This window comes from Oryctolagus cuniculus, chromosome 4 (genome assembly GCF_964237555.1).
Source record: "Oryctolagus cuniculus chromosome 4, mOryCun1.1, whole genome shotgun sequence".
Classification (NCBI taxonomy): Eukaryota; Metazoa; Chordata; class Mammalia; order Lagomorpha; family Leporidae; genus Oryctolagus; species Oryctolagus cuniculus.
This window is the reverse complement of record NC_091435.1, coordinates 84,389,697-84,406,367: the sequence shown is the minus strand read 5'-3', so window position 1 is coordinate 84,406,367 and position 16,671 is coordinate 84,389,697. Positions and strand designations below refer to the sequence as shown.

General features: G+C 53.5%; 1 protein-coding gene across 1 annotated transcript in view; it reads right to left on the bottom strand.

Annotated features, from left to right (window-relative positions):
• Positions 1–16,671, bottom strand: part of XXYLT1 (xyloside xylosyltransferase 1) — a 143,563-nt gene that overhangs the window by 53,057 nt on the left and 73,835 nt on the right. The window contains exon 3 of the mRNA XM_008266698.4: positions 11,226–11,358. Within this exon, the coding sequence (XP_008264920.2) occupies positions 11,226–11,358 (133 nt within the window). The remainder of the gene's footprint in view (positions 1–11,225; positions 11,359–16,671) is intronic.

Here is a 16,671-nt window from a genome sequence, read left to right as displayed (position 1 = left end):
TGTAGGACAGGGAGAGGGCGACAGGGCTCTTATCAAGCTCCTCCATGCTTGCTGTTGGGTAACGTGGCCATGACATCGTTTCATTCTCACCCAAAGGATCTGGGCCAGAGACTCTCAATCGGGGGAGAAGGAGGGGCAAACTCCAGCACATCAGAATCGGCAGGCTGACACGAGAGTCCTGTGTCTCAAATGTGCTGTGGAGGGAAGAGGAGAAATCATCTTATAACCAATATGCTGGCTGTGTCTCTGAAAAAAGAGGAAACTGAGGCTTTAAAAGTTTTAAGTATAACACAGGTTCAAGTCCCAGTTGTTCCACTTCTGATTCAGCTCTCTGCTATGGCCTGGGAAAGCAGTGGAAGATGGCCTAAGTGCTTGGGCCCCTGCACCCATGTAGGAGACCCATAAGAATCTCCTGGCTCCTGGCTTCAGATCAGCTCAGCTCCAGCCATTGTGGCCATTTGGGGAGTGAACCAGCAGAAGGAAGACCTTTCTCTCTCTATCTCCCTCTCTCTCTCTCTCTCTCTCTCTCTCTATATATATATATATATATTTCTACCTCTCAAATAAATTTTTTAAAGAGGTTTAATTATGGAGCCGGCACTGTGGCATAGGGGGTTAAGCCACTGCCTGCAGCACCAGCATCCCATATAGGCACTGGTTCGAGTCCCAGCTGCTCCACTTCTAGTCCAGCTCTCTGCTAATGGCCTGGAAAGCAGCAAAAGATGGCCCAAGTACTTGGGCCCCTGCACCGGCTCCTGGTTCCTGGCTTTAGTCTGGCCCAGCCTTGGTCATTGTGGACATTTGGGGAGTGAACCAGCAGATGGAAGACTTCTCTCTCTTCCTCTGCATCTCTCCTTCTCTGTAACTCCGCCTTTCAATAAATAAACAAATCTTAAAAAAAAAAAAAGTTTACGTATGTCATGTGAAGTCATACAGTAAAACCAGCCATCAGCTCAGCTCTGGCTGACCTTGGGTTGGATACTCTCCCTATGTTCTAGTCCACTTCCACACTGGCAAGAACACGTAGCTTTCCCGTGACCTGGATTTATTCCTACAGCCACAGAATTCAGTTCCCCCTCCCTCATGGCACTATTTGAAAATGAGAACCAAGCGTTACAAGTCTAAGGATCCTGGGCAGAGGGACGAGTATCTTCCAAGGCACAAGACATCCAGGAGTTGGGTGGGAGCGGAAGGAGGGCGATCAAGAGGTCTCCAGGTCAGGCTAAGGAGTTTGGTCTTTAGAATTAGCACAATGCCTCGCATACAGTAGGTGCTCAAAAACACCATCACCAGTTACTCTGGAGACACAGAAGAGGCAGGGTGTCCCCTGGCTGCACAGACTGGAGCGGAGGTGCGCTGTCAGGGATTCCAGGAGACTGTCCAGCATGAAACAAACTTGCAAGTCAAGCAGCCAGGTCTGGCTGGAGACCTTGCAAGAGGCAGCAAATGGGGTGACATGATGGTGAGGGTCAGAACGGGCGGTGGGAGGGAAGGTCTGGGGCTATCTCTAAGTGCAAGGGGTGTGGCCACAGACACTTCCATAACGTCATTTTCTGACCCTCGGCTCTGGGGCGGAGCCAGCCAGCTAGACGTGTTCCCAAAGGCTGGTGCACAGTAGGCCCTGTGGAATCCATCACAGCTGAGCTGTTAAAGCCACTAAGATAGCTTAGTGCCAAGACGGGAGGCCAACGGCCAGCCTCCCCAAATGCTCCCAGGACATGGGACGGGCTCAGGTTAATTTCCCAAGCTTACCTTGGGCAAGGCCAGGATAGGAGTCTGTGTGTCCACTTCCCCTGCCCAGGGTTGGGCTGGATGTGGCTTGTCTGGCTTCGCCCACAGCCCCCGACTGGCTTCTCTTAGTCCAAGACCCTCCCTCCTGCAGTGACCGGAGATCCCAATGCAGTAGACCTAAGGCAGCTTTTCTGAGCCTTGTGCCCTGGCCTGAGGGTGAAAGCCTCTCCATGAGGACACAAAGGCAGGCGGGCCAGTAGGCGGGCCAGTCTCCCCAGCCTCAGGCAGAGAGGGTGCGGCCCTGCCCGGAGGCGGCCCTACAGAGAATCTGCTGGGCACGGCTAATGCACCAGGAAGGGCAGCTCTGGAGAATTGGTGAGACCAGCGGGGATCCACGACTCCGGCAAAGCATTTGCACCTCTCACAGGCAGCGGCCCCTCCTGCACTTTTTCCCACCGATTCCTTCCACATGGAATGATGGCCAAATCCCAGCAGTCCGTTCTCAAAAGCAGCAGATCAGTCTGCAGGCAGTGTCAGTGCCAGCAAGGAGCTGACGAGGTAGTCACCGGGAGATGGGGGGCAGCCCTGTGTTCGGGGCTGTGTGTCCCCCCCAAATTCACATGTGGACTTCCTAATCTCTACTGGGATGGTGGTCGCAGTGGGGCCTCTGGCACATGGTTAGGTCATGGGGGTGGAGCACTCACAGTGGGGTTGGTGCCCTTAGAAGAAGTCACAGAGGGGCAGGCGTTGTACACAGTGGGTAAAGCTGCCACCTACCATGCCAGCATCCCATATGGGTGTCTGTTTGAGTTCTGGCTGCTCCACTTCCAAGGCAGCTCTCTGCGAGTGCACCTGGGAAAGTAGAAGATGGCCCAAGTACCTGGGCCTCCACCACCCACATGGGAGACTCACGTGAAGTTCTAGGGTCCTGGCTTCAGCCCCAGCCATTACAACCATTTTGGGGAATAAACCAGTGAATGGAATATCTCCTGCCCACCCCTCCACACCTCTGCCTGCATAACTCTTCCTTTCAAATAAATAATCATTTAAGAAAAAGGGGGGGGCAGGAGAGAGCTCCCTCACTCTGTCAATAGGAGGAGGGCCCTCACCAGACTCCCCATCTGCCAGCACCTTGAACTAGGACGACTCCACCTCCAGACCTGGTGTTTGACCGAGATGCGGGCTAAGCTTCGCTTATGGAGAGTCACGCTTACTCTCTACTTTGAGAGAACAGCGCCAGGATAGCCAGCGCTTCCTCCAAAAGATGGCAGGTCCAGACACGCTGTGTGACGTAGCTCTGGAACGAAGCCAAACACTAACCTAGTGGAAACACGAGCGACGTTTTGCTGCGATGACAACTTGGAGTGAACTCCCCCTGCCCCCTGAGAAGGCCCACACCTTGTTAGACTCTAAACATAGCTACTGGCCTCGATAACTGGACTTCAAAGTGCATTTGGTCCCTCACTTACGACGGCAGGGCTTAGCAATTTCTCAGCTTCACAAAGTGCAGAAGTGAAATGCATTCGGTAGAAACTACAATTTGAGGTCTGAATGCTGATCTTCTCCCAGGATGGAGAATCATGACTCTCTCACGATGCTGGGTGGCACCGAGCACACAGAAACCACTGGAGTCCTCCATGGCATCAGGTCGCTAAGCTGTGACATTCAGGAGTTAGGTGTGCTAAATGCATTTATGACTGAATATTTCCAACTCATGATGGGGCGGCACAGCCTAATCCTCCCTTTCCTCCAAATTTCACCCCTCCTGTGGTTCTGGTAGGGACAGATCTTAAACAACAAAGACACCAAAATGTACCCTAAGAACCAGAAGCTTGCAACAGCTGTACCACATGTTTTGCAGTAAGTTTCCTATTAGCTAAATTAGAACAAGGACAGGGAATTAGTCGTACAGGAGGAAAACTTAATTATCCAGGAGACACCTAACTATTCCTGAGTCCAAGGCCAGCCAAGGTCTTCGCCACCTTGGCAGAGCAGGCAGCAAGGCCAGGGGCTGGTCCATGCATAAGCTGGGCTCCCTGGGGGTCTGGCATGGCCCAGGCTTGTTGTTGAGGTCACATCCAACAGACAGGAGGATGGCGTGAGAAGCAGCAAGCACACTGCCACGGCACCCCCCGGCCTCGCCAACCCCCGGCCTCACCCTGCTCTTCTTTCTCCCCTCTGGATGCCTCTCGCCATATTCCTCCTGGTCTGGGCCTTCAATCTCCCAAAATGCACCTTCAGACACCAAGAGCAGTGAAAGATGTCTTACGCACATTAAAGCTGAAGCAACTACCAGCTCCAATAACGGGTGAGTTTTTTTATTTCCACCCAAAATACATTTCTGCATGAGCATTATGCGTGGCCTTGATGCCTGTCATCAGGTGAGTCTGAGTTAGCTTATATGCATATGTATATGTGTGTGTGTGTGTGTGTGTGTATTTGATGGAAATTTAAGTTGCCCATAAAAATCAGCTATTTTGAGGAATGGGAGAAAACAATTAAAAGAGCAAAGTATGACTGCAATCCAAGCCCATCAGCATCAGGACACGCCGGGCTCCCGGCCAACGGCCCAGCCTTTAGCCATGTTTTTTTGCCTAGATGTGAGGGCTGACTCTGGTGCACTGATGTGTTTTGTTCAACCAGTAGATTGCTTGCTTAATGGTCTTTTCTATTGATAGCAAGAGATTTCTGGCTTCTCTTAAAAAAAAAAAAATCTGGCAACACTGGGCCCATAGCACCGAAAACATCAGAAACAGAAATTAAAAACTAGGGCATAGATTAGTTTTCAAGCCATTGTTTTCCTTCTCTCTTTCATAATCCATTTTTAAATTTTCAAAAACTTCTTATTATTTCTGGAGGCATTTACTTGAAATTAAACCACTGTGTCCTGAGTTTCTGGCTCACTGGCGGCCTCTCCATGTGCTTGTGACAATGTGCTGTACTCACTGGATAGGCACCTTCTCTTCTGAGAGCTAGTCAGATGTTCTCCCATCTTACTACTTTTAAGGACACAGCCACCCACTCCATCCGATTTTTTTTTAGGTTTATTTATTTGAAAGTCAGAGTCATGGGGTTGGGGGAAAGAGAGAGAGAGAGAGAGAGAGAGAGAGAGAGAGAGAGATTGATTGATTCCATCTGCTGATTTACTTCCCAGATGACCACAATGGCTGAGGCTGAGCCAGGCAGAAGCTGGGAGCCAGGAGCTTCATCTGGGTCTCCCACATGGGTAGCAGGGTCCAAGTACTTGGGCCATCCTCCTCTGCTTTTCCCAGGCCGTAACAGAGAGATGGATGGGAAGTGGAGCAACCGGGACCTGAACTGACATCCCTATGGGATGTCAATGTTGCAGGCTGCGGCTTTACTCACTATGCCACATGCCAGCCCTTCCATCCGATCTTTATGCAGTGCAGTGCGTGAGCTGGGGATGGGGGCTCTTCTGGCCTTATCAGCTCACTGCAGTTCCTGCATGCATGTCCCTAGGTTCTGGCTAGCAGGGGAAGACCAGGAGGTTCCTCCCTCCTGCCTGTTTCGGTCATGCAAAGTGTGCTGCTGGATCACCTGTCTTAGTCTGTAACCTCAGACAGTGCTGCAAAGACGTGAGATCTGAGCAGAGAGGCACCTGCAGGACTGAGGTCACAGTTGGTGTTTCTTCTAAGGCCTGCTGACATCTTGGCAGGAAGGAACAGATGAAGGAAAGGGGGGTGCCCCTCCTCTGCTCAGGCTATCCCTTCTAAATGCCAGGATTCATCTTCAAGTCTTTTCCTGGCCTAGACACCAGCTTCCAGGCTCTCTGGAAGCTGAACACCAATGAGCTGCAGTTATGTCACCGTGGACATGAAAATCTCATTCATTGTCGGCCCAAGTAGAGGGCCAGGATGATTTGACCTTCTTTATGGTTCCAAGTTCATGGTCCTTGGGTCGGTCCACATAGGACGGTCTTTGCACTAAGAGAGAAGTTTCATTCTATTAAAGGAGGCAGTCATTATTTTACAGAGCCAAAGGGAATCAAGTGAACCAGAAGCAGCCAAGTGCACAGGTCCCTGACTCCCCCTGGCTGAGGTTAATGAGGCCCCAGGAGCCTCTCCATGACTGCACAGCTCTGAGGCTCGTCAGGGCCGGCCGGCCTGCTAATGAGTGCTGTCTACAGAGGCAGATCCTGCAAGCGTCCAGGTGGATCACCACACCTCTTAAGCGACTCTGGCTCCTCAATAAATATCCTCTACCCCAAATAGTGATGTCAAAATCCCAAAGAGAGGGATGGCTGGAAAAACCGGGTTCCTGGGTCAAATATTCCCATGGGCAGCTTCTTGATGCTGCAGTCAGCTCTGCCACATCCAGAGAGAAGATGGGGGGGGGGGGGTTCTCTAGGACCAACAGGAAATGGATCACTGCAGGAGGCCACCAGCCACAGGTGCTCTCTTGGGATATTAAAATCGCCTCTATTGTTGTGGACCTGTGATTTTCTCCCTGAAACACTGTCAGTGTGTGTTTTGTAAACTCCTTGCACTGCTCAGGTGTGTAGTAAAGCATGAAGACGGCCTGTATAGACGTTACATTCCCACGGGTAATTTCCCCAGGGGAGCGAGGACGCAGCCTTTGGGTCTTCCACAACGGGAGGCAGCTTACGCTATGGAGAAGTCCTTAAACCTGGGGAGGGAGTCGGATGCTGAGAAGGCAAAGACTCGCAGCGATTACGCTGAGTGACTGGTGGCCCTCAGTGTAGGCAGAAGTAAACCAAGGCTCAGGGGTGAAGTGAAGTCCCTGAGGTCACACAGCCAACCTGACTCTGGATGCAGCTGGGTGCAGCCCTGCGCCCGGCAGTGAGTACACAGTCTGGCCGAACGCCATGGGCAGTGCTCTGCAGAGTACAGCTTCAGAGAGGTCACAGACTCGCCCTCACCCAGGGTCACACAGCATGGCAGGGGCAGGGGCAGGTGTCTGTGCACGCCCGCCATTCCCAAGTACTAGTCTCCACTCCCTCCCAGCACTGCCCCAAGAGCCTTCACCAGCCAGGAGTGGGATGAGGCAGCCTGGACGGACTTGCACTGCAAGCATCCGGAAGGAAACTGGCTGGCACAATGCTGCCCATAAAGAAGAAATAAACACATAAAGGCCACGTGACCTAGAAGGCGCGGACACTATTAAAATACTTAACACAAAAGCAAATTCCTGCCTGGTGGTATGTTCTCAGCAGCTGCTTCCAGCTCGGGGCGGGTCTGGGCTCACTCCAGCACACAGGGCCTGTGCAGCCCGGGAGAATGAAGGCGGAAGCCCATGCCCCCCGCAACAAAGCATGCATTCAGAGGCTCCTCGGGAGGCCAGCTCCAGGACAAAGTGACCATGACCACAGGCTGCGGCCCCGGCTGCCCAACACAAACACACACACTCTCTCTCTCACTCACTCACTCGTTCCAGGGTCAGCAGGAGCCCTGCGTGTGAAGCCCAGCCAGGGCCCTGGTGGCCTCTCCAGTGACTAGGCCCCTGTCCCCGTAGACAGGTGCAGCTCGGGCTGTGCTTCCTGAAGACTCTGCTCCCAGCCCTCACTCTCTAGGCCCTGTGTCCCCTTTGATCTGCTCACCCACGGGTCCGTAGGGAAGCCAGATCACGGGCAGAGGCAGAGCTGCCAAGCAAACAGGGTACCCTGTTAAATTTAAGTTTCAAACAAACAGCCAATAATTGTTTAGCATAAGTATGTCCCATGCCATATTGGGGCCATATGTATTATACAAAATAGTACTTATTACTTATGAGAAGTTTACTTTAGCTGTCCTATGTGTTAACTGACAACCCTATGCCGTCGGGGGTGGGGCAGAGCAGGAGGAACCTGGGAGACAAAAAGCCAGGTAAAGAAAACAAAAGGGGCCTTGTGAGGAGGAAGGGAAGACGTGAGGAAACCCTCTTCCCTGAGCACCTTCACCCAGAAGCTTCCCCGTGTGTCATTTCATTTGGGTTCCCCAGTCATTCTGTGCGTCACTCTATGGTCCCCCCTTCCGGGAGACAAGCCAGAGGGTCGAGTCCAGTGACCTGCCGAGTGCCTGGTGAGGAGTTCGCCTCTGAGTACAACCCACGCTGCTGCTTCTGCAGCAGGCTGCTCCAGCTGCTGACTCGCTGCCACAATTTCCATAGCCCACACGTAAAGAGCGTCCAACGGTTTCCTCCACTTTGCTATTAGTACGTGAGGAGGCTGCAGGCATCCAGCCTTCACCATCGTGCCCACTAGGAGGCCCCGGCATCCACCCCCAAACCCCTGGGATAAACAGAACCATTGAACAGTCTACCAAGTATCTCATGCCAGTCACTGATTCCTGCAATGTGAGTGGTATTTCTTGAAAAAGTCTGGGTTGGCCACAGGCTTGCCATGGTCTAGTTCACCATAAATAACCCTTCCAACTGCGCTGGGGTTCAGGGATCTATACTTCTTGCCATCACCCAAGACATGCTTCTGTCCATAATCCTTAGGAAATTACACTCTGCGTAATCCTGGATTTGTGAGCCTCTATCTTCTGTCTCCCAGTCCATTGTGGCAGCCAGTTCTTGTACCCGGGCTGTTTCAAAACAGACGCAAATTCTATATTTGCAAAAATACAGTTGTCTGTTCATAGAAAAGTTCCTCAACTCTTTTTTCCAAGTGAATACATCACCACCGAGGACCTGCCCAGGGGTCTGGTCCCCTAGGAAGAGGCAGAAAAAAGGAAGGAAGGGCAACATTCCACCGAAAATGACCACACGCACAACTTTCAGATGAACAAGGTCACAGGATGATTCACTCAACAGAATTTTAACAGGGATCCGACAGAAAGTCCCCACCCCTGCTCTAACATGCCACAATTCCAGCACCAATGCCTAGAGAACAGTTGGTTCAGCATACGTTTGGAAGGAAAAATTGGAGAAACTGTTTATCAAGTAGACAGTAGGAAATATTTCTTCCTCACCCTCCTCCAAGGTTGTAACAATAAAGGCGCACAATAGAGGGAACCAGTCACAAAGGTACTGAGACTGACCGTGCCCGCTTCTGAAGGCGGTCACTGTGGGGCCAGTGACTACAACGTGACACAATGCAGGGATCCACATCGACTCCTGCTTAGTAAATTTCCATATCCAGGCAGGCTCACTTCACCAGTCAGCGCTAGCTTCTGTGCTGTTTTACTGTATTTTCAAGTTTTCCTTTCTTCTTACAGCTTCTTCTAGACTCCACCTTCAAGTGCCCACTTCACACCTCCCCACTCAGGGAGCCAGTTCCGAGAGGGATCTCGGGGGTGGCGACCAGGCAGCCATCAGGGCAGGTGGCCCAGCTACAGAGACCCCACAGACCGTGATGGCCAAGTCTAGGCAGAACAGGGCTGAGGGCCCTGCTCAACGAAAAGGCCCAACTCCATCTGCCCTTGCACCCCACTCTGGCCAACCCTCATCCCCCACCCAGTCCCCCACCCCCACAGCTGCAGAAAGCCTACAGCTCTCTAGTGGAAGAAGGTAAAACGCACACTACACTCATCAGCCAGCGGCCAGCACACGGCTGCACAAACCCCAGTGTCCACAGGGCAGCCACACGCAGGTGCGGAGCACAGGGCCCTGGGCATTTCAGGTGGGGCTTCCGCTGGTTTGGGGGGACCCAGCCCTGCCAACGGCATGCTCCAGGCTCCAGCGGCCGTTCTCTCTGCGCATAACACTAATTAAAGATTCTGAAAGTGAGGAAAACTCAATTTCATTTCTAATCTAAAACCCTTCTGAGATTTCTTTTGGGAAGCCCAGACAATTAAACTGATTTAAGTTACACTGTTTATGAAATCCTACGCCTACAGAAAATATAAATTCTGGCCAACATCATTTAAATTAAGTGTGATGAGGTTTCCAGATTTCCACGCATGATTCGTGAGAAGATTCCAGGCCAGGGCTCGAAGGCATCACTACTCTAACTGCATTTCCTAATTAGGCCAGTCTCAACATCCCAGGGACCCCAGGCCTCCCAGAGCACTCCCAGCAGAGCTGCAGCTCCCCACAACGGGCAGACAACAGGGGACAGGAGAGCTGTGACCACCAGCACCACAGCTCGGGGAGCGAGGGCCTCGCCTGTTCCCCCTCTCGATGGAGGAAGCAAGGTCCCAGGTGTGGTGGCAGTGCTGGGACGAGCACCTAGGACCTGGACTCTTTGTTTAATGTTCCTTCTACCACCTCCGTTTGCCGTCCAAGACCCCAAGCATAAGGTACACCTTGCACAGAAGTGAGGGAATGAGGCTGGCACAGGTAAGGCGGCAGGTGTTTGTCCACGCCCTCCCCCTTCCACCCTGCTGCAGGGCAGAAGCCGAGGCTGTGACTCCGGGCCAGCCAGCCGGTGAGAGGATTACGTAAGGCCCCAGCAGCTATCAGCTCTCTCAGAGGCCTTGCAGGAATTTCCTGTTATGTGAGCTGGGGAAGCGCACCCTGTGGAGCCAGAGCCCCACAGCTCTCCAGTGACTGGGCCCCACTCCAACAGTGTCCCGGGGGACGGCAGTGGGGCTTGCACTGAGAACAAAGAATGAAAACCCAGGGCAGAGTGAAATCCCAGCTCTTTCCAAGCAAACCTGAGCAGCTCCAGCTCTGGCTGAGTTGCCACTCTGGTCACTGGAGGACGAGAAAGCAACAGGCAACTCTCAGCATCCGCTCAGGGCACGGGCCTAGTTCTTAACAAAAACTGATTTCTGCTGTTCCTTTTCTTTTTTTAGAAAAGGAAAAAAAATGGTAAGACCTGGATTACACACAAAAGACTACACACAAACAGGTCCACAGGCACCAGGCGGGAAAACAAGGCACTGCGGCTCACCTTCCACATGCCCGACCCCGGTCCCAACCCCGCCACCCTGGCTGCGGGGACCATCCTCTCCTTGGTCGTCTGACAATGCGTGCTTCCCTGGAGGTGACAGCTCAGTTTCGCCAACATGCACACAGCCGCCACGCGCTCCGTTGTGTGGCTGCCCGGCACTCGGCGGGGTGAATACATCTTATTTCTCCATTCTGCTGGCCCACACATTCCAGCTCCCACAAAGGATGCTGCCCTGAACGTCCTGGCTGTCGGGTGCTAACGTTTCTACACAAGATGCACTTGACTGTGAAACCCTGCAGCGTGCACCGGGACTAGGTGACCCACGCCGTCCTGGTGCCACAGCCATGCTGCCTCTCCCTCCTTACGACACCAGCCACCACCCCACGCCGGTGGAAGAGAAGTGGGGTCACAGCGACACAGAGCCCAGAAGGGACATCCTGACACCCTGTCCATAAGACAAAGCCCAAGATTTAAAAATTCTGATCTTCACAGAACCGACAATCACAACTACTAGGATTTCCAGAAGCAAAATGTCACAATCTCCCTGCCAAAATAATAAGGCAGCATCTGTGGCCGGAGAACCCCGCTGCCGATACTATGAACCGTATGCAGTTACCACAGCATGCTACCAAGTGTTAGGGACAGAAACACGGCACGAGAAATCCAGACACAGTGGATGTCAACAGCCACCACGCACCTGTACACCGGCTGCATCTCTCTGGCTATACCAATGACAGCACCTGGCAGGAAATTGTCAAACTCCTCGAACAACTCCCGGATGTTGGTCTTATACTTCAGGTCGAGGTCCAGCTGAATGATCCGCAGAATCTCTAGAAGAAAGAAAACGACAATGCTAAGAAACACAGGCACACAGACACACACACACACACACACACACACACACACACACATCCTGGGAGCCTTGACCGAAAGGGCCCTGGGCTGTAACTGCCATCACCAAATGAGGCAGAGTTATTGTCGGAAACAAGGGTCCTTCCTTGACCTGCAACTCCTCTGCACTGGAAGTCTTCACCAACAATTGCCCAATCCTTCCCTCTAACCATGCACATCATTCCATTTAAAACTAGGTGACTGGGGCTGGCTCTGTGGCATGGTAGGCTAAGCTTCCACCTATGGGTGCCGGCATCCCATACGGGCACTAGCTCTAGTCCCAGCTGCTCCTCTTCCGATCCAGCTCTCTGCTATGGCCTGGGAAAGCAGTAGAAGATGGCCCCAGTGCTTGGGTCCCTGCACTGTGTGGGAGACCTGTAGAAGACTCCAGGCTCCTGGCTTCGGTTCAGCCCCGCTCTGGCTGTTGCGGCCATCTGGGGAGTAAACCAGCCTATGGAAGACCTTTCTGTCTCTCCCTCTGTAATTCTACCTCTCAAATAAATCAATCTTTAAAAAAAAAAAAAAAGACAAAAGCGAAACAAAACAAACGAGGCGACCACATGCTCCATGCTGGGCCTGTGGTCTCGGTGTGAGCATCAGTGGCCCACTTCCCTGCAGGAAGGCTCTGCCCAGGACGACAGGTGACGTGGACGCCCTACATGAAACAAGGCGTTGTTCCGCCCTGCAGCCCAGGTGCTGAGCGACCCACCAGAGAGCGAGGTCCACAATGCCAGTGCCTCAGGCCCTCGTCAGCACGTCCTGCACACCCAGGCCCTGCCAGCGTGAGATGCTCACCCAGGGAGACACAGCTGAAAGGCCTCAGATCCGGCCATGTTTGTAGTCTCACGATGCCCTGGCACACAATAGCTTTTTCCTTCGTTGCCTCCAGGTGACTCTGGGAGAGAGGAGGAGGAGGGAGGCGCAGGCTCAGGCCACTCTGCCACCCCTCACCTGGCCAAGCCTGACTGTGCTCCCACGGGTGCCAGACACCAGGCTGGTTGGTGGGGCCCCTGCCCACAGGGAGAGACTGCAGGTGATTGACAACAGGGGAGGGGCTCGTGCTGGAGCACGCAGTGGAGGGGGGCACGTGCACCTCAAAGCCGGGGTGCTGAGGCAGATGTAGAAGGGAGCAGAGCAGTCCCAGGTGATGAGGAGGTTACCCCGCCCGGCAATTACAGCACAAGGGTTCAAGTTCTACTTCTGCTGCAGTTTTGGCCTGGGACCCCAAGAAAGATACTTCACTTCTCTGACCCTCAGATGGGACACTTGTTACAATAAAACAGGGATGATATAAGACTGAGGATGCAGCAATGTGGGAGACGGATGTTCCAGGCCAGGGCAAGCTTGGTGAATAGGAAACTCGCTGAGGCTTGGAGCAGTCAAGGAAGGCTTCATGGAGGAGGAGGCCTGTGGGCAGGTATAGAGGGGTGAAGCGGAATCAACACCCACTCCAGCACACTGGGGCTTCCGCTGAGCCCTGGACCATGATCTCCCACCTGCCCTGTGCTGGGGACAGGATGCCCATGAATTCCACTGAGGTCAGGGGGCAAGTCCTCCCTATCCTGGCTCCCCCACCTCGCGGCACAGGGTTTGGCACTTGGCAAACACTCAGGAACGTTTGCAGAATCTGAAAGCCACTTTCTAAATCAGTTTATGAAGAAATCACAGTTTACAATTCAAGAAGAATCTGTTCCGTGTTCTGTTTTCCTCTGTGGTGCAGAAACAAGAGGTCGGCTGACATTCTACAGGGCTTTTCTGGGAAAAACACAAGCTGAGGTAGAGCAGATGAGAAGTTGGCTGCTCAGGCCAGAGGAAAGCCGGAGGCACCAGGGCCGGCTTCCCTGGACCCCCGGGGGTGGGGAGAGGCTTCGGAAGGAGGGTCTGCCCAGCAAATGCGGCTCTGCCTGGCTTTATGCCGATCCTCGCCGCTCCCGCCAGGCACACAGCAGCAGGACCACTTCCCTGGCTGCATGGAAAAACCCCGTTCACAACACCAATTATCCAGAAACCAGGAGAGGTGATCATCCTGGGAGCAGGGGTGTCAGAAAGTCAGGCTGGTGACACTGCTGGTCTCCTGGAAACCTGCCCTTGACAGAGAGGCAGAGACCAGGGACAGTGTCCAGGCACCTGCTGCTCGGACGCAGTCCTGAGGCTCTGGGGGAAGGAACGGACACTGAGCCAGAAAGAGGGTCCAGGAATGAAGGTTGCAGCATTTGATGCGATGATTAAGTCGCCGCTTGGGACACCCACGTCCCGTTTCAGAATGCCTGGGCTCGAGTCCCGGCTCCGATCCCAATTCCAGCCTCCTGCCAATGCACATCCTGGGGAGAAGCAGGTGATCGGCTCCAGGACGCAGGTTCCGCTACCCACAGGGGAGACCTGGATTGTTTTCCAGCCTCAGGCTTGGGCTTGGCAAGGCCCCAGATGTTGTAAGCATTTAGGGAATGAACCAATGGATGGGAGATATCTCTCCTCTCACTCTTGCTCTTCCTTTCAAATAAATAAGAAAGTTGCAATTACCAAGAAGTCATGATGAGTCATCAAGGGGACAGCTGCTGCCTGGCGCTCAGGACGCACACCACACACACCCCCTCCAGCCACTTCTCTTGCTTCCTTTAGTCCATCTCCTGCACCCCAAGCTAGCCCTCCTGGGCATCAGGCAGAACCCTGGTGGGACAGGGACAGGATAGTCCTACTACCACCCCTGGCAGAGTAACCACATCCTCCCAGGCTCTCCGAATAAGCAGGGCAGGAGATAAAGGCACTTGCCCAGGACACGGGGCAGCCTCACAGATGCGTGATGGCAATCCGTGGTGTTGGCCAAGCTGTGAAAGAGGGGAGAGCCCATCCTGGTGACCCTGGCTAGTCCTTCCTGTAACATTCACAAAGGCCAAACTGAAGCTCCCCCGTTCATGAGCTCAGTCATCTCTCCGTAAGGGGGACTGGCTCCAGGAGCCTGTGTGGATACCAAAGCCCGTGGATGCTCAAGTCCCTGGAGTAGGAAGCTGAAGTATCGCGTGTAACCGACAGACACCCTCCTGCACACGTTAAGTCATCTCTACATCAGTCATAACAGCTAAAACCATATAAGTGCAAGCGGAGAGTTGGTGGATTGGCTGGTTTAAGGAGTGGTGATGGGAAGAAGGGTGCATGTTTGGTGCAGGTGCACCTCATTTTCAGAACATTCCTGATCTGAGGTTGACTGGACCCAGGCACACAGAGACCACAGGTGCAGAGAGCAATCACGATGCCTGGGAAACTGCTGATTTCTTATAACTTTCCAAGGTGCTACCTAGGGTTGTTCCCAGTTGTATTTTTTTTTAATTTTTAAAAAAGATTTATTTGAAAGACAGAGTTATACACACACACACACACAGAGGAAGAGGAAAAGACAGGGAAAGATTGATCTTCCAACCTCTGGTTCACTCCCCAAATGACTATAATGGCTGGGACTGAGCCAGACAGAAGTCAGGAGCCAGAAGTTCCATCCGGGTCTCCCACATGGGTGCAAGGAAACAAGCACTTGGACCATCTAACACTGCTTTCCCGGGTGCACTAGCAGGGACTTGGATCAGAAGTGGAGAAGCAGGGACTTGAACCAGCACCCAATGGGATGCTGGGGCCACAGGTGGTGGCTTTACCCACTATGCCACAGTGCCAGACCACTTGTTCCCACTTTTAGATGAAGAAACAGAAGTTGGGACCAGCACCGTGGCATAGCGGGTAAGGTTGCCGCCTGCAGTGCTGGCATCCCACGTGGTAGTTGGTTCCAGTCCTGGCTGCTCCATTTCCGATCCAGCTCTGTGTTAAGGCCTGGGAAAGCAATAGAGGGCGGCCCAAGTGCTTGGCCCCTGCACCCACATGGGAGACCTGGAAGAAGCTCCTGACTTCAGATCAGCCCAGCTCTGGCTGTTGTGGCCATCTGGGGAGTGAACCAGTGGATGGAAGACCTCGCTTGTACTCTCTCTGCCTCTGCCTCTCAAAAAATAAATAAATCTTTAAAAATAGGAAGGGAGGGAGGAAGGGAAGAAAGAAACATGCTTAGAAAGTTTCAATGGAATAGCCCAAGATCACAGAACAAGTTGTGGAGTGGTATTTGAACCTTGACATTGACGCCAGTTCTGGTGCACCCTGATGCCTCTTCTGATCAGAGGCCCGGGGGCATGCAAAAGGCACAGACCATGACAGACAAACAGAACTGTGGAACACGCAAGCTGGCAGCAGATGCTCAGGCAGGGAAACTGAAGGAATTACGGTAACTTCACTGAAATGAACAAACTCCTGGTGGAGGCCAGAGCCCTCTGCTCAGCCACCAGTCCTCCTCCATCCAAGCTGGCCATGAGCTACATGTGCTCTCGGGTTCCTGAGGCCACCAACACCTTCCTCATTCTGAAAGCGGCAGCCCCACAGTCTCTCTCTGTCCCTGACCCACCTGGACAAGCCCTGGTTAGAAGGCGGGGCTCCCTACACAGTGTTCCCAGCTCTACACACACACACACACACACTGGACAGGCCCTGGTTAGAAGCCGGGGCTCCCCACACAGCACTTCCAGCTCCCCCCACACCCACACAGCACACACAGTGCTCCCAGCTCTACATACACACACACACACACACACACACACACACACACTGGACAGGCCCTGGTTAGAAGCCGGGGCTCCCCGCGCAGCACTTCCAGCTCCCCCCACACCCACACAGCACACACAGTGCTCCCAGCTCTACACACACACACACACACACACACACACTGGACAGGCCCTGGTTAGAAGCCGGGACTCCCCACGCAGCACTTCCAGCTCCCCCCACACCCACACCCCACACACACCCCGGCACTCTTGCAGGAAGGGCACTCAAGCACAGAACGTTCTGGGAAGGCGGAACTCAGGGGCGCAGGGTGCTTCTTGAACAGACCCAGCTCTCTCATGTGGGTGGAGCCTGGGTCTCCTCTTAATAACCCCTTGAATACTCCCTGCCATTTAGGAACTGGCTGGGGGTGAGCCCAGGAAGGGGACGCAGCTCTGAGACACCGTTCAGCACCTTGTGGGCAGGCAGGCCTTCAAGCTGCGAGCACTTCTTAGGACGGGATTCGGAAGGGAAGAGATGGCGGCTGCAGCACCACGTGACCCCTCTGGGTGATGGGAGGTGACTGACCCCAGCACCCTGTTTCAGGCTGCGGCAGACCGCACTCTCTTCCATGCAAGGAGGCCGATAGCCACGCACAGCCTGCTCCGCCCCAGGGCCATCCATCT